A 16,150-nucleotide genomic window follows, 5' to 3' on the forward strand; every position below is an offset into this window, starting at 1 on the left:
GTCCCACCCGCGCTAATGTGTTTTAAAACAGACACTGTCGGCCACGATATGCCAGACCGTTCAATATGGCGTCTCGGCTAATGGGGGAACTCTCTAATGTGGAAGGTATGTTTGGTCTGGGAGAGTTCATTCCCGTTAACGTCTGCCTTGTGACCACGAGAGTAAGTGATTGATGCGAGACTCGTTCAGCTCACACTGGTAGAGGGAAAATTGATAGATCTCGATAGACGAGAAGGTTCTTTGGGGGCTTGGGGGAGCGGGGGGGGGGGGGGGGGTCTGTGGCCAGTGGGGTTTGTAGAGGCTAAATGGGTCAGTGGCTTGTGGTGTCTGTAGCGGGTATATTGGTATGTGGCTAGCAGTATATCTTCCAGACTTTTTTCTCCGAGGGGGGGGGGGGGGGGCATTTGATATTTTCGGGGGGGGGGCGGTTTAAATTTTCCGGGGGAGGGGGGACACTAGTAAAAGTATATGTTTACTATATAAATTCCATCTCGGGGGGGGGGGGGGGGGTGTAAAGCGGCGCCCCCCCCCCCCTAAAGAGATAGCTGGAAGATACTCAGGTGCAATTTAAAACTTCTAAAAAAAAACTCTAAGGAAACACTATAACAAAAATGCCTTATTTTTTTTTTACGGCACAAGTCATTGGTTTCTCTAGTTCTCATTAAGTAGCTTCCCCTGGTCTGAACTCTCTTGACATTAAGAGCAGATATCCGGTTCAGTGACGGGTCTATTTTGGTTCCCGCGCTTCCTTTTGTAGACACTGCTGCAGACGGTAAAAAGTCTCAATTGGGTTACACAACATTTTCTAGATTGTATTAGCTGCTTCACTTTTATTGTAGATTAACAATATGGTTTCTTTCAGATATTTTTTTGTTTTGGGTCGGGGGTTCTTGAAACTTCCAGGGGTGGGAGGCGATAATTGTGAAAAAATATATTTTCTAAATATAACGACTAATTTCATGTTCTGTCTTAAATATATGTTAATTTCATTTTAAGAGAGTTTTTATGTAAATAATTATTCTTCTTCATTCTTAATTCTAGTGTTTGGAAGTGATTCCCTCCAATACAATTAATTATACGTGTCAGCTTGTTATACGCCATATGGGTCGTTGACTCTGATTTCAGCCTGCTTTTCTTTTTGGATTCGCATCCACAGCCTTTGTCCATCCAAGAACAAACCACAAGGCAGCAGATTTTTTTTGGGAGTTGTCTCTCCTAGACAATAAGTGAGCACTTCTAGACAGATATATGAGTCACGTACTTACGCCACTGTATGCCATAGAATAGATTATAGAGCTCTAAAAATCTTGCATAGAGCCTATATTCAGGTCTTTTTTATTCAATGACTGGTTATGTGTGACATTAAAAACATCGTATTTAAATTTAATCGTTTTTTAAAAATGTGTTTTTATAATATCTTAATAAAGCCTAATAGCAAGAATCGCAGGTATTTTTACAAGCTTTTGTTTAACTCACTGCCTCTGTCTGTCTAGATCGAAACGCACAAGCGAAATTAAGGGCACTTCTAACTAATAGATTCGGTTCAAAGTTGGCACGTGGGTTGGAAAACAGTGCAATATGACATTAAATTGACTTAATTGGATGCCTTATTAACTTTTTATGAATTTATTTAAAATTTTAACAAATTAGCAAGCAGTCTTACTCAACTATTCCGCACTATTATAGGCTTATTATAAAAGCTTGTTATAAAAACGTCTTTTATGAATTTTTTTTTTCCAAAGAGCTTCAGATTACCCACAGTTAAGGGAAACAACTCCCATAAAACTTGCGGTGGCCCCATTGTATAATTGTAAAATTATCATTACATCTGAACTACACGTTGATATAATAATTGAACTAAGGGGTGTGTTCATTTGTACAACACTTTTAATACATCGCTTGTATCAGAAATAAAATAAAACAAAGAAATTAAGAAAATACAAAGAAGTAAAGCATTTTTGACGGTGAAAAAAAATTCCATCGTAGTAAATGAAAAATTCTTTCAATAGACTTAAAGCCAGGGGTGGACTGGCTCACCGGTCTACCGGAAAAATCTCGTTGGGCCCCCAGGTAAGAAATCTCGGTGCCCCCCCCCCCTCCAATAAGAAATCTTGGTGGACCCCAGGTAAAAAAAATCTCTAGAAATCTCGGTGGGCCCCCTGATAAGAAATCTCGGTGAGCCCCCAGATAAGAAATCTCGGTGAGCCCCCAGATAAGAAATCTCGGTGCCCCCACCCCCTCCGATAAAAAATCTCGGTGGGCCCCCAGAAACGGGGCTGTACTAAACCTATTACTACTTTTTATTTAAAAAAAAAAACAATTGTCACGTGAAATTCACCAAGCTGAAGTTGATCATCAGATTTTGTTGGGGAAAAAAATGCACAATGGAACTTTTAATCTTGGTATGGGGCGCATATTAAGATGTTTCCCGGGGGGGGGGGGGGGAAATGGGTCTTGGGCACAGTCCACCCCTGCTTCCACACAATTACATTTTTAATATAACTTAATAACAATATTAATTATATGAAGTCATTATTTTTTCCACACTTGCTATGAGTCCAAGATCAGAAAATGCGTCCCTAGTCGCAAAGCGAAAAAACTTCTCCATGACAAATTTTTTTCTAGAACATTCGTTCTGGTATATCTGGGCTCGTCTTGACGGGCCCCGGGGGGTGAATCAGGCACTTTATGCTGGGCCGTACCACGTGGTCAAAACGACATGGCGTCCTTCATGATGTAGCTGACGAACTTGAAGAGGTCTGACCACGCCTGCTCCACTTCCGGTGTCCAGCGGTCGCCCAGCACTGGCTCTATGGCCCAGATGAACTGTGGCCCAATCAGCTGAAAATACAATCAAATCTTAACATTAATTACGGCTCTCAATCAAAGATAATTAAAATATAACACATTATTAAGGAACAACTGTAATTAAAACAACGCCTTGGAGATGTAGCGATCACGTGCAATTAAAGCCAAAATTAATTCAAATTAAAAAAAAAATAAGCCTTAAAAGAACGCTATTAAACAATGACCCAGAAATTAAACCAATGACATGCAATTAAAACAGATGTCGTTAATTAAAACAAAACAGCAATAATAAAAACGAATTGTTTGCAATGAAATCAAAGGCACGCTATTAAAAAATGACACGTGATCTGTAAATTAAAATTTACATCTGTATTTGTAAATTGTATGCACGTTTGTTATTATATTTAGTATTGTGGATTTCTAACAAACATGATGTCCAAAGTATCGATGGTATCGATGGTATCGATGCTAACCCTAGCCTGATACTAGGTAGAGATGCGCGATACATTGGTAGATTTATATATAAAAAAAAACAAGTTAATAAAAAGTCTAGTGACAATTTAAGCGCAATTTCCTTAATTAATTTTTTAGAATTCACAGACCTACGTAAAAATCCTTTCGAACCTCCGCTCATTCGCTATGGTAAAATCCTTTCGAACCTCATCGCTTTGCGCTAAAAACCTACACGATGCTCAGTTTAAATTAAAAAAATCCTTTCGAACCTCCGCTCATTCGCTATGGTAAAATCCATTCGAACCTCAGCGTTTGCGCTAAAAACCTACACGATGCTCAGTTTAAATGTTCTTAATTAATTTTTTGTGACCAAACGAAAGGATATTTTTGAAAACTTTCTTCGGCAATATTGGTCTAAATTATGGCAGGAATCGATTGGTAAATGTTTCAAGTCGCTAAGTGGTCTGGTTGTCGAGATATGGAGCAAAAACTGCATTTGTTCGAGGTTTTTTGGCTTTTCCGGGAAATCCAGGAAGGAATTCCGGGAATTTTTTTTGCCTATATTCATCCTCGGAACTTGCTTAACATATTTGCTTTGGAACTAGTCCTCGATATTGCTTCGTTGAGGAGGAGATACGACTTAAAGGCTGCGGACACACATCCACACATCCACACATCCATCCATCCAGAAATGACGCATTATTAAACGCAATTGCCAGTATGGAAATTGCGCTAAAAACACAACAAAACAATAAATAATTACCCCTTATATCTACTACATAGACTTTATGACTAACTCCTTGATTCGATTATTTCGTTAAAAACAGGGATATGTAAGGTTTAGGCTGATTATTTACGAACGAGTTTGACAATTCGCCGGAATACATTGGAATTGATAACTAGTACAATACAACTAGTAGATTTCTTAAATATATTTAAAAAGGAAATACTTGAACTGGCTTGAAAAGTGGTTCTTAATCCACAAAATTATCCTAAAATAATATAAAAAATAAATGTCTTTAAAAATTTATCAAATGGTAAAATTATGGTTACTTTTTTGAAAATTAAAGTTGTTTGGAAACCATCGATAACCTTATTTTCATATTTTTTAAAAATTTATTGAGGATACGGCGTTAAAAATAATTTTAGATTTATTTAAACGATTTAATTCTTTTTAAAAAACCGCCCTGCACCAATGGGGCTTGTAAGTCTACGGCCTCGAAATATACTAGCTCAGGGGTCGGCAACCTTTTGAGACGGAAGAGCCAAAAGTTACAATTTTCAAAATTTCCCAGCTTTTAAAGAGCCACTAACATTTTTATTTTAATATTATAATCTTTGATTAGGATTAGGTGTATATATATATATATATATATATATATATATATATATATATATATATATATATATATATATATATATGTATCAATGTGTGTAGTATGTAAGTGTGTGTGTGTGTGTGTCTGCTTGTCTTTTATTCATTACTACACCTTTCATCCGATCGCCATGAAACTTTAGGTTTGAGAATACTCATGGGGGGATATTTGCGAAAATAAAATGTCAAATTCGCAAATAGAATAGCGAGTGTTTATTGTTTATATTTATTAAATCGTTCATTATCATTACTATTTTAAGACTATTACGCTCAACTGTTGTATTACTAATAATGACTTGTATGAATATTCTTTGTCTTAATAAAACTGGAACTCATTTTATACCTATTTGACAAATCTTTATAAAATATTCAATTTTGTTTTTTTCCCGTTTCTTCTTCTTCTCTGTTCTTAATTATACGTAAATCGGAGGATTTAGTCAAGTCCAACTTCGTGGATGAACTGGACTGTGGTATCCAGATTTGCGGACGTCCTATAAGTCAATTTTGTTTAAAAAAAAAAAAAAGCTTTCTGGCAACCACTTTTCAAGCCGATACGCGGGAATCCCCGATTTGTTAAAGAAGTTTAAATGGAAAAAAAAAACACGAGCAAATTAAGTACAACAAAGTCAAATGAAAAAACGTAAGTGTAAATTTTTAAAATCTTAGTTCAATTACAGACCCGTCCCCATGTTTAACGGTTGTAGTGTTATTAACTAATCGGATACAATTTTGCTAACAACATCAAATTAATTGTGTTAAATACTTCTCCGCCGGTGAAATTTCTGTATTGAAAGGGAGATTAAAAAAAAAAGCCGAAATAAACCGATCATATGAGATTTGTCGTTCTTAGTTTAAAAAAAATCTGTTGACACTAATGACTGCCTTAGGGTTATCTGCATTGGAGCGTCATTAAATTTCAATTATTAATTATAACTCCACGTTGATAACCTCCACTCCCATTATTCTAGAACATAATTTGGCATTATTTTTTACAACCCATTGTTAAACTCAACATGTTCTTTTTAATTTACACAAAGCACAGCAAGCCAGTAATGATATTTAGCGTTACGCCTGAGTTTTTTTTTCTGGCAGCTTTTAGTTTATTTAATGCATGTAACTTATACAATTCATTTGTTAGCTTCAAAAGTAAAACATCTCTTTTAATATAATGTAACCAAGGGTCAGTGGCGTAGGCAAGGGGAGGGGGGTGGGGTGGGCGGGTTACAACCCCCCCCATGGGTTACAACTCCCCATAGACCCCTCTGTATATATATATATATATATATATATATATATATATATATATATATATATATATATATATATATATATATATATAATGCTGGAATAAATTTGAACCCCCCCCCACACGAGACAATCCTGGCTACGCTACTCCTAGGGTACTGAATTCAGCCGTTCTATTTGCGTTTTATTAGGGGTACTGACAACTAACATTTGTTTTGTAATTGACAGGAGGGGATGGGGGTAGTTACTCCGAGGTGGGTAGGGATTATGTCCATGAGGGGGTGTAATTGACGGGGGGGGGGGGGGATGGGGAGGGGGGTAACTTCCTGCTCCCATCTATTTCACATACTTAACTTGTTGACATCCACTCGTTCCACTACTTTATTATTTAAACTGGCTAAAATTTTGTTTTAATAGTAAATTTAACAATTTAAAAAAAAATTGGTGTTACCCTAGAAGATTTAACGCAGAAGAAATAAATAGCCACGTATGTGGGGAAATGTACTTGTAGAAATATTTTTCCTACAATTTCTAACTCCCGGCCTAAATTTCAAACTCTAAAACTGGCTAAAACTTTGTAGTAAATTTAACTATTTTTTATATTTTTTTTTTTGGTTTCAACCTAGAAGATATAACTCAGAAGAAATAAATAGCCACGTATGTAGGGCAATGTCCTAGTAGAAATGGTTTTCCTACAATTTCTAGCTCCCGGCCTAAAATTCAAACTCTAAAACTTGCTAAAACTTTGTAGTAAATGCAGTGGCGTAGCGAGGTTGGGTGTCACCTGGTGCGGCACTTAATGGTGTCACCCCCCCCCCCAGAGGCGTAGCGACTCTTCCCGGGGACAAACTTTCAGTTTTCGATTTGCACCCCCCCTCTCAAACTTTCGATTTGCACCCCCTCAAACTTTCAATTTGCACCCACCCTCCTCAAATTTTTCCCTATATATTTTACTATTTTTTGCCTTGGTGTCACCCCCTAAATGGTGTCACCCGGTGCGGTCCGCCCCCCCCCCCTCGCTACGCCTCTGAGTAAATGTAACAATTATATATATATATATTTTTTTGTGTTTCACCCTAGAAGATATAACGCAGAAGAAATAAATAGCCACGTATGTAGGGCAATGTCCTTGTACAAATGTTTTTCCTACAATTTCTAACTCCCGCCCATAAATTCAAACTCTAAAACAAACAGACGTCCATTTAATGTCAAGTTTAAAAAAATCTTTGATGTTAGTCCCTCAGGCTATCTGTTCAATTTCTCGTTGTCTCATTATTTTTCTTTAATTTAATGCAATTATTTTCTAATCACTACCCATTATTTATATCATTAATTTTTAAATGGTAATTGGGTTTAGCAAACAAAGCTGGCATTTAATTTTCTTTGTTTGGGAAAGTTCAATCTCATTTTTTATTTGTGTTTTCAAATGTTGCACCAAACACTCATGTTGGTTTGTATTTTTGAGTAACTAGTTATATTTATAAATCGTGTATTTTTCTTCTTCATGTTTGTATGTTTGTATCTCAAGCGTAATTGTAATTCGTATAGATCTATATTTATTTCAGAGGCGTGGCGAGGGGGGTGCATATGCCCCGGGCGCCGACCTTAGCAAATCGAAAGTTCGAGGGGGGGGGGAGGGTGCAAATTGAGAATTTTCTCTCGAGGGGGGCGCCAAAATTGAAAGTTTGTCCAGGGGCGCCGGGAAGGGTCGCTACGCCTCTGATTTATTTAGTGGATTTACATGTCTTGTGTGTTTATAATTCGTATTTATTTATTGCGTTTGACTTAGATTTGTATGATCTGTGTTTTTGTGTATTGTATGTGTTATACATTGTTTCATGTCTAGTTAAGTGTGAGTTACCTCAATATCTCTATAATATTCATGTCAAGCTTGTAGCTTCTCCCCCCTACAATACAGTTTTAAGACATAATTTTTCATCTTTTTTTTTAACCGCGGCTATCGACGTCACCTTGCTAACTACATCTGACGACGACATTCACCCGAAACAAAGACGGATCTACAATCTACACCCTCTCCTGGATTTCCAATCCCCCACTTCCATACACCGCTAATTTTCCTCTCATCAACTCACGCCAAGAACGATAATCGAACTCACGTCCATGTAATCGACCTTGGCGTTGTACATCACGTGCCTGGCGCCCAGCTCGTGCAGCATGTCCTTCACCTTGACAGGATCCTGGAACCGCGTGATGCACTTGTCCACGGTCCCCATGACGCGCAGCGCGTGAGACTTAAGCTGGGCGCTGTCCTTCAGACTTTCTTTAGATTGGCCACGAAATGGCATGAACACATTTTGAACTTCCGGGTGAGTTTCAAATAACCTGCAAGCATTTAAAAAACAGGAATTGGATTAGACAGGCAATGGAACAATATTCTCATCTGTCATGAGTTTTGACAGAATAACCTGCGATTTACATCGCTCAGAGAAATTTAAGACATGAATTTTTTTTTAGCTAACAATAAGGGGTTTCTTATCTTAACTCTTTGATGTAAGAGAGCGGTTCTCATTATGTTGCTGAGTGACCCCTGGGAGGCTGAATGCAGAATTAAACTCACATCTGAATACAGAGATGGCAAATATGCTATAAAGTCAAGTACCATTTCTTCTTCTTCCTCGTTCTTAATTTTAGTATTGGAATGGATTCTTTCCAATAATATTTAAGTATACTGTTTATGCACCATTGAGGCCATTGACTCCGATTTCAGCCTGCTTTTCTTTTTGGATTTGCTTCCATAGCCTTTGTCCAACCAAGAACAACCTACAAGGCAGCAGTTGTTTGATTTTGGAGTTGTCTCTCCTAGAAGGAGTTGCTGTCCCCAGCTAACGAGCCTGATCTGCCCGGGGTTCGAACTCGAGACTTTACGGGTTTAGCAAGTTTCATCAACCCAGCTGTACTCAAGTTATCGTTTTTGAAAACACACACACACACACACACACACACACACACACACACACACACACACACACACACGCACGCACGCACGCACGCACGCACGCACGCACGCACGCACGTACGCGTTTTTCCGACTCGTTTACGCATAAAACGCCAAAACTTTGATATATCTGGATATAATTTATAATTTTTGCCCGATTAAAATAACGAGCCTGATCTGCCCGGGGTTCGAACTCGAGACTTTACGGGTTTAGCAAGTTTCATCAACCCAGCTGTACTCAAGTTATCGTTTTTGAACACACACACACACACACACACACACACAAACACACACATACACACACACACACACACACACACAAACAAACAAGCAAACACACACACATACACACACACACACAGACATACGGACAGAATTGCAAAGTCCATTTTTTCCGACTCGTTTACGCATAAAACGCCAAAATTTTGATATATCTGGATATAATTTATAATTTTTGCCCGATTAAAATAAGTCCTCTATACTCCGGATGTGATAAAGGACTGGGGAAAATTTCATGTGATTTTTGTGCACGATTACAATTCTTTCTCTATACTCTGTATATGAGAAAGTAAAAATGACGATGATTGTCTTTACATTGCAAACGTCAAAACTGAGACCAAAACATTATTTGTACAAGTACATGTTTATTTTTAACTGTGTATTTTTCATTTACAAGTTTGGACGAAGTGCGAACGCCGTGTAATGCAATGTTTACAGCCCCTCATAATAAATATATTGCACTTTATATTTAAATTCCCAAGAAATATAAAAAACAATGTTTCTTAAATTAAATATCGAACTCCCGCGATTTTTAAAAAAAAAAACCGATTCCGTAATAAATATTCAACACTATAATACAATGAAACCAGCATCAAGATAAAAAAAATGTATTTTAAAACCAAAAGAATTCGATATCTGCCCAAAAAAATATTCCCTAAGTAGGCATGACGTCATTTCACATCAAGGTCAAAGATATTTTTTCCAGCCAATCCAAACTGTTTATTACAAAAACGATGCATCACCGCGCGCGCTAGGTCTAAAATATCCATCAGTATTGACAGAACCAGTCGCCATATTTCCACTTCTGGCCATTTTATCGTCTGCCAAAAGTCTGAAATCTACCGGAAATATTGCTTCTATTTATAGGCCTAAATTCCCGCCACATGTCTGACCAATCATTCTGTTGCTATAAAGTAAAATGTTTTCAAAGAAAAAGAATATATTCAACTTACATAACAGTTGCTAAAAATATTCTAAGCCGCTTACATTTTGACAAACAGAAATGGATATTTGGTGCACTAGAGGACGTCAATGAAGCCCTAAAATTATGGAGCTTCGAAGTACAGAATATAAAATCTAAACCCGCTGCGAAAATCCCAAGCTAAATATAGATCAAAGATGGCGGTGTTGTTTCGATTCGTGGTTAAATGGGTTAAAATATTTTCTACTTTTATGACACGGGTTTTTCATTTAAGGTACACACTGGGAAAAAAACCCACCACCGAACTGAACTGAAAAATGTTGATTACGACGATACGGTGTTGTGGAAGTTTGACCCTATGGAATTATACCATAACTTGAACACCCTCTTTGTAGAAAGAGTTTCTTTCAGACCTCTCTTAGGGTACTGCCACCCCTTCCCCACTCCTTCCGGAGCACGACCCAACCCCACGGACGAAATAGTAAAAATGTATAATTTATCTGAGAAATATAAAATTTAACCAGTGTCTCCTTCCCCTTCGGAAAGTTAAACGCCCCCTTCCTCCGAAAGTTTCAAGTGCCTTCCCCGTTGAAATATGCCCGAAAGAAACCCTGCTTTGTAGATCACGTTAAAGCGGACAATGGTCTGTTTTAAACAATAGTCGTCTAGAAAAAAATATCCTGGACACATCTACACATCATGATGTGATGTTACACAAAAATCCTGGACACATCTACACATCATGATGGGACAAACACAAAAATCCTGGCCACATAAACACATCATGATGGGACAAACACAAAAATCCTGACCACATCTACACATCATGATGTGACGTAACACAAAAATCCTGGCCAAATCTACACATCATGATGTGATGTTACCAAGTGTGATCAGGGATTACTTGATCTTTAGCAGGACCAACACCCCGGGGGTGGGGGAGGATCTGAGCCCACATGTGGCCATATGAATTAGTAAACATGGGGCTTGTAATTAAACGTAGGAACTTATTGCAGAGCAATGAAAAATAGGGGGCCGTGTTTGTTTCAGACTTTTTTCTACGTGTGTGTGTTTGGGGGGGGGGAGCACTGGGTAAAAGTATATATTTTCTATATAAATTATGTTTTTCTATTTCGCCCGATTAGATGCTTGACAAAAACACTGGTGGGGGGGGGGGGGGGCGGTATGGGTAATATAATCTAAAAATATTTTTCATCACTTTATAGAATAATACATTCTTTTTTTTTTCTGCCTCAGACATGTAATTTACAGTATTAGTTTGCCTTCCCATTTTCGCTTTAGTATTATACAATACATTTTGAGAATTAAAGTTACAAAGCGAGCTCCCAAAATTTTGTTTGTATATTAATTTCTTTTATTTTCATAGTGTCTGTCGTTCACATTAAAACAGTAATAGTTTATTTATTTACTTTAATTCACGGTTGTCGTTCCTTGATCTATAGACAGGGAAATAACTCTCCTGACCTAAAGAAAGGTCACCTACGTCCCAGACTTAATTGCTTGATCTGTGTGAATAGGTCATCTAACCCCAACCCCTTCCCCCACGGGCATGCTAACCTGTCTTGTGTGTATGTCCTCGCTCACCCCCCTTAGAAAATTGTCCTTGTGATGCCCACAGGTCAATCTCAGCGGTTTCTTAAAGCAGACATCCTCGCTTGACCGTCTTCCCGCGTCCTGTCATTATATTTATTCTCTTGTCTTGTAAGGGCTGGTCAGGCGGTGTTAAGCACCCTACGGTCATATTGGCTAAATATGAGATTCTTAGGAGTTTGGTTAAAGGGGCAGTTCCTTATCATTCTGGTAAAATATGAGATTCTTATGAGTTTGGTTAAAGGCAGATCCTTATCATTCTGGGAAATACGAGATTTTTATGAGTTTGGTTACAGGGAAATTCTTTATCATTTTGGCTAAATATGAGATTCTTTTGAGTTTGGTTAAAGGATATATCCTTTTCTTTCTGGCTAAATATGAGATTTTCATGAGTTTGGTTAAAAGGTAGATTCTTATCATTTAGGCTAAATATGAGATTCTTATGAGTTTGGTTAAAGTATATCCTTATCATTCTGGCCGATTATAAGATTCTTAAGATTTTGGTTAAAAGGTAGATTCTTATAATTCTGGCCAAATATGAGATTCTTGTTAAAGGATAGATTCATATAATGCTGACTAAATTTGAATTTTATTTTTTTTAACCTTATAACAACAAACAATCTACCTTCATAAAAAGGTCTTCTTCTTCTTCTTCGTTATTAACTATAAAGTTGGATACGATTTTCTCAAACACAATTATATATTACGTGTCAACATTTACTAACCGTCGACTCCGATTTCTCCGAAGAATGCCTGAAAGAAACACTTAATAAGAGCAGTTAGTCGGTTTTGGTTATAGGACTTCTGATGCGTCCAATATCTAGTTACCCAAACCCCAGTTCTAACCCTTTCATTCTAGACAAAATTAGTCTAACTTTATTAATTATTCCGTCCCTAACCCTAACTCTAATATTTTATTCCAGCCCTAATTCTATTCGTTACTAGAGCCATAACCCTAACCCTTCTAATTTTTCCAGCACTAGCCCTAATTCTATTCATTTTTCCAGTAACAATGGGATAAAAATAAGTCCCGCATTTCCAATGACATTAACAGACAAAACTAAATTACGCCCCCTATCGGCCTAGATTTCGTTTGTCTTTCACGATTATCAATTTAATATTCTCCTCCCCTGCGAGTCTATGAGCTCAAGGAAAATTACAGCCTATCTCTGTGACTGACAGGACACACAGTTGGCGGATAATGGAATTTTTTCGTAGGTCCAGAGACCTCTGACCTCCCACCTCCCACCCCCGACACGACGACCTCGCCTAACTAACAGCCACCCACGACATGAACTCCCACCACCACCAGGCACCCACAATATGACCCCTCCCTCTCCACCAAACACCCACAATCCCCTCCTCCACCAACCACCCACGATATAACCCCCCCCTCCACCAGATACCCACGACATGACCCCCCTCCACCAGATACCCACAACATGACCCCCCCCCCCTTCCACCAGATACCCACGACATGACCCCCCTCCACCAGATACCCACAACATTACCCCCCTCCACCAGATACCCACGACATGACCCCCCCCTCCACCAGATACCCACAACATGACCCCCCTCCACCAGATACCCACGACATGACCCCCCTCCACCAGATACCCACAACATGACCCCACCTCCCTCCACCAGATACCCACAACATGACCCCCCCTCCACCAGATACCCACGACATGACCCCCCCCTCCACCAGATACCCACAACATGACCCCCCCCTCCACCAGATACCCACAACATGACCCCCCCTCCACCAGATACCCACGACATGACCCCCCCCCCTCCACCAGATACCCACGACATGACCCCCCTCCACCAGATACCCACAGCATGACCCCCCTCCCTCCACCAGATGCCCACAACATGACCCCCCCTCCACCAGATACCCACAACATGACCCCCCTCCACCAGATACCCACGACATGACCCCCCCCCCCCTCCACCAGATACCCACGACATGACCCCCCTCCACCAGATACCCACAGCATGACCCCCCCTCCCTCCACCAGATGCCCACAACATGACCCCCCTCCACCAGATACCCACAACATGACCCCCCCCTCCACCAGATACCAACGACATGACCCCCCCCCTCCACCAGATGCCCACAACATGACCCCCCCTCCACCAGATACCCACGACATGACCCCCCCCCCCTCCACCAGATACCCACGACATGACCCCCCTCCACCAGATACCCACAGCATGACCCCCCTCCCTCCACCAGATGCCCACAACATGACCCCCCCTCCACCAGATACCCACAACATGACCCCCCTCCCTCCACCAGATGCCCACAACATGACCCCCCCTCCACCAGATGCCCACAACATGACCCCCCCTCCACCAGATACCCACAACATGACCACCCCCCCTCCACCAGATACCCACAATATGACCCCCCCCCCCTCCACCAGATACCCACGACATGACCACTTCCCCCTCCATTAAGCACCCACGACATTAGGTCCCCCCCAATACCCCCATCCACCATTCCCCCATTCATCACCATCCACCCACGTGCCACCCCCCCCCCCCCCCCTGCCCCAGAAAACGACATGATTGTGCCATTTGCTGAACTTATTATCCGAGACTGTCCCACGGTGTAGATGGTATTAGAGGAACCCAGGGGGCGTGGCTAGCCGGACTAGTGTAGTAATACATGGGTGGGTTCTGTGGGGGTGGAGTGGTGGGCTTTTGGTGTTAGGGTGGTGGGCTTATGGTGGGAGAGCTTATGGTGGTAGGAGTGGTGGGCTTCTGATGGTAGGGGTGGTGATTTAATGGTTGTAGGGTGGTAGGGTGGTGGGCTTATGGTGCTGAGTGGTGAGCATATGGTGGTAGGGTGGTGGTGCTGGTGGACTTATGGTGGTATGGTGGTGGGTTTTTAGTAGAGATGGTGTGCGTGTAATGTTAAGGATTGTAGGGCTTGTGAGGTGAGGATGGTAGCGCTGGTGGGCTTTAGGCGGTAGGGATGGTTGACGTGATTTGGTACAGATGGTGGGATCATGATGGTAGGGATGGTGGATTTGTGGTGATCGGACCAGTGGGGTAGTTATGTCGTGCTTTAAACTTAAAGAGTTTTACAGTGTGGTTTGTAGAGTTTATGTCATCACATGATGAGATGTCCAATACATTTAACTCTGGACTTACACTATTGCTCGCACCGGCCCAGACACAGACAAAAATAAACAGACTCAATGAAAGAAAAACATAAACTAACTCGTGACGGAGTTCCTGTTTAGTTTTTAGAGTTATCCAGACTTGGCACTTTCGTTTTGTTCGGTTCGCTCGGGGCAACATTTATTTGACCTTTTTCCACAGTATATTCATCGATTTTCAAATATCTCCCCCCCCCCCCCACATACACATATTCGGTTTTAAAAGCAGTAACTCTGGGTCATTCTTTCTTAACACATCTCAACAGATTTTAATCAAAACATGCCAAGCCATCAAATCAAACAATAACACTTAACGTATCCCATATATTATCTAAAAAGTGTGACTATATTTTATATAACAATACACTTAAACCTATAGTCGTCAACATTTCAGCTAAGTTGCCAAATAGGTTTAAATAGGTATAGCACGCCATGATTTAAAGACGAAAACAAAATATACGAAGAAAAAACCGAAAACATTTTTACGGGCAGATAATCCATCCCGATTGGTCGACTTAAGTTTTATCTAATTCATCTGAACCTGTTTAATTAATGGCCGCTCCTGGTCACCCGTCCTTCTCTAAGCTACACGGCCAATCTGGCAAATCGATCTGACTGACATAATCCCCTGGCCATGTAAACACGTCATCCCGGCAGCCATCTTTGTTCACCATCTATGTCCGCCATCTATGCCACAAGAAGGAAACGCACCCAGAATGTATGACGTGTTATAAGACTTTCGTAATGACCACTTGGTCCTGAGGTAGGCCTATATCGTTGACAAAATCTGGCCAGCGGTTCTCATGTGTGTATGTGGAGGGGGGGGGGAGTGTATATCTAATTCACTTGGCTAAAAAATAGCAAATAGAATCTTCTTAAAATGGGGGTGTTAGGTTACTGGTAGTTAAATAAAATACACACGCATCTTGCTAATGTCAATGCTAACCCTATCCTTTACCGTACCCCAACCCTAGTCCTACCATACGCCTTACCCTCATTTCTAACCATAAAATTAGTCGAGATTACAATACGACTAACAACCCAACACACATATTTTCGAAGAGTCTATTATCGGACATAGGCATCATGAATAATCCCAAATGTGATTACACAGGTTGGACCAGTGTAGTCAAGTGTAGTGTAATTAAAACTTAGATCTAGATCTAGATGTTTTTTTTTTAACTGGACTCTTTAGTTTTTGTATTAAAATTACTTCAATGAAGATTCAACGTATTTATTGTTTTTCATAATTTCAGACATTAAAGAAACATATTTTTTTTTAAAAAGCCAAAACAATGTTGTTGTTTTTTGTCGTCACCACACGGCTTTTG

General features: G+C 40.0%; 1 protein-coding gene across 1 annotated transcript in view; it reads right to left on the reverse strand.

Annotated features, from left to right (window-relative positions):
- Window positions 1-2,308: 2,308 nt before the first annotated feature.
- Window positions 2,309-16,150, reverse strand: part of LOC131948933 (neuroglobin-like) — an 80,552-nt gene continuing 66,710 nt past the window's right edge. The window contains exons 3-4 of the mRNA XM_059310664.1: window positions 7,999-8,224; window positions 2,309-2,841 (exon numbers count right to left, since the gene is read on the reverse strand). Of these exons, the coding sequence (XP_059166647.1) occupies window positions 2,710-2,841; window positions 7,999-8,224 (358 nt within the window). The 3' untranslated portion in view covers window positions 2,309-2,709. The remainder of the gene's footprint in view (window positions 2,842-7,998; window positions 8,225-16,150) is intronic.

The sequence above is a fragment of the Physella acuta genome, unplaced genomic scaffold, assembly GCF_028476545.2.
Source record: "Physella acuta isolate Inbredline_101_S28 unplaced genomic scaffold, ASM2847654v3 ptg000060l, whole genome shotgun sequence".
NCBI classification, from domain to species: Eukaryota; Metazoa; Mollusca; class Gastropoda; family Physidae; genus Physella; species Physella acuta.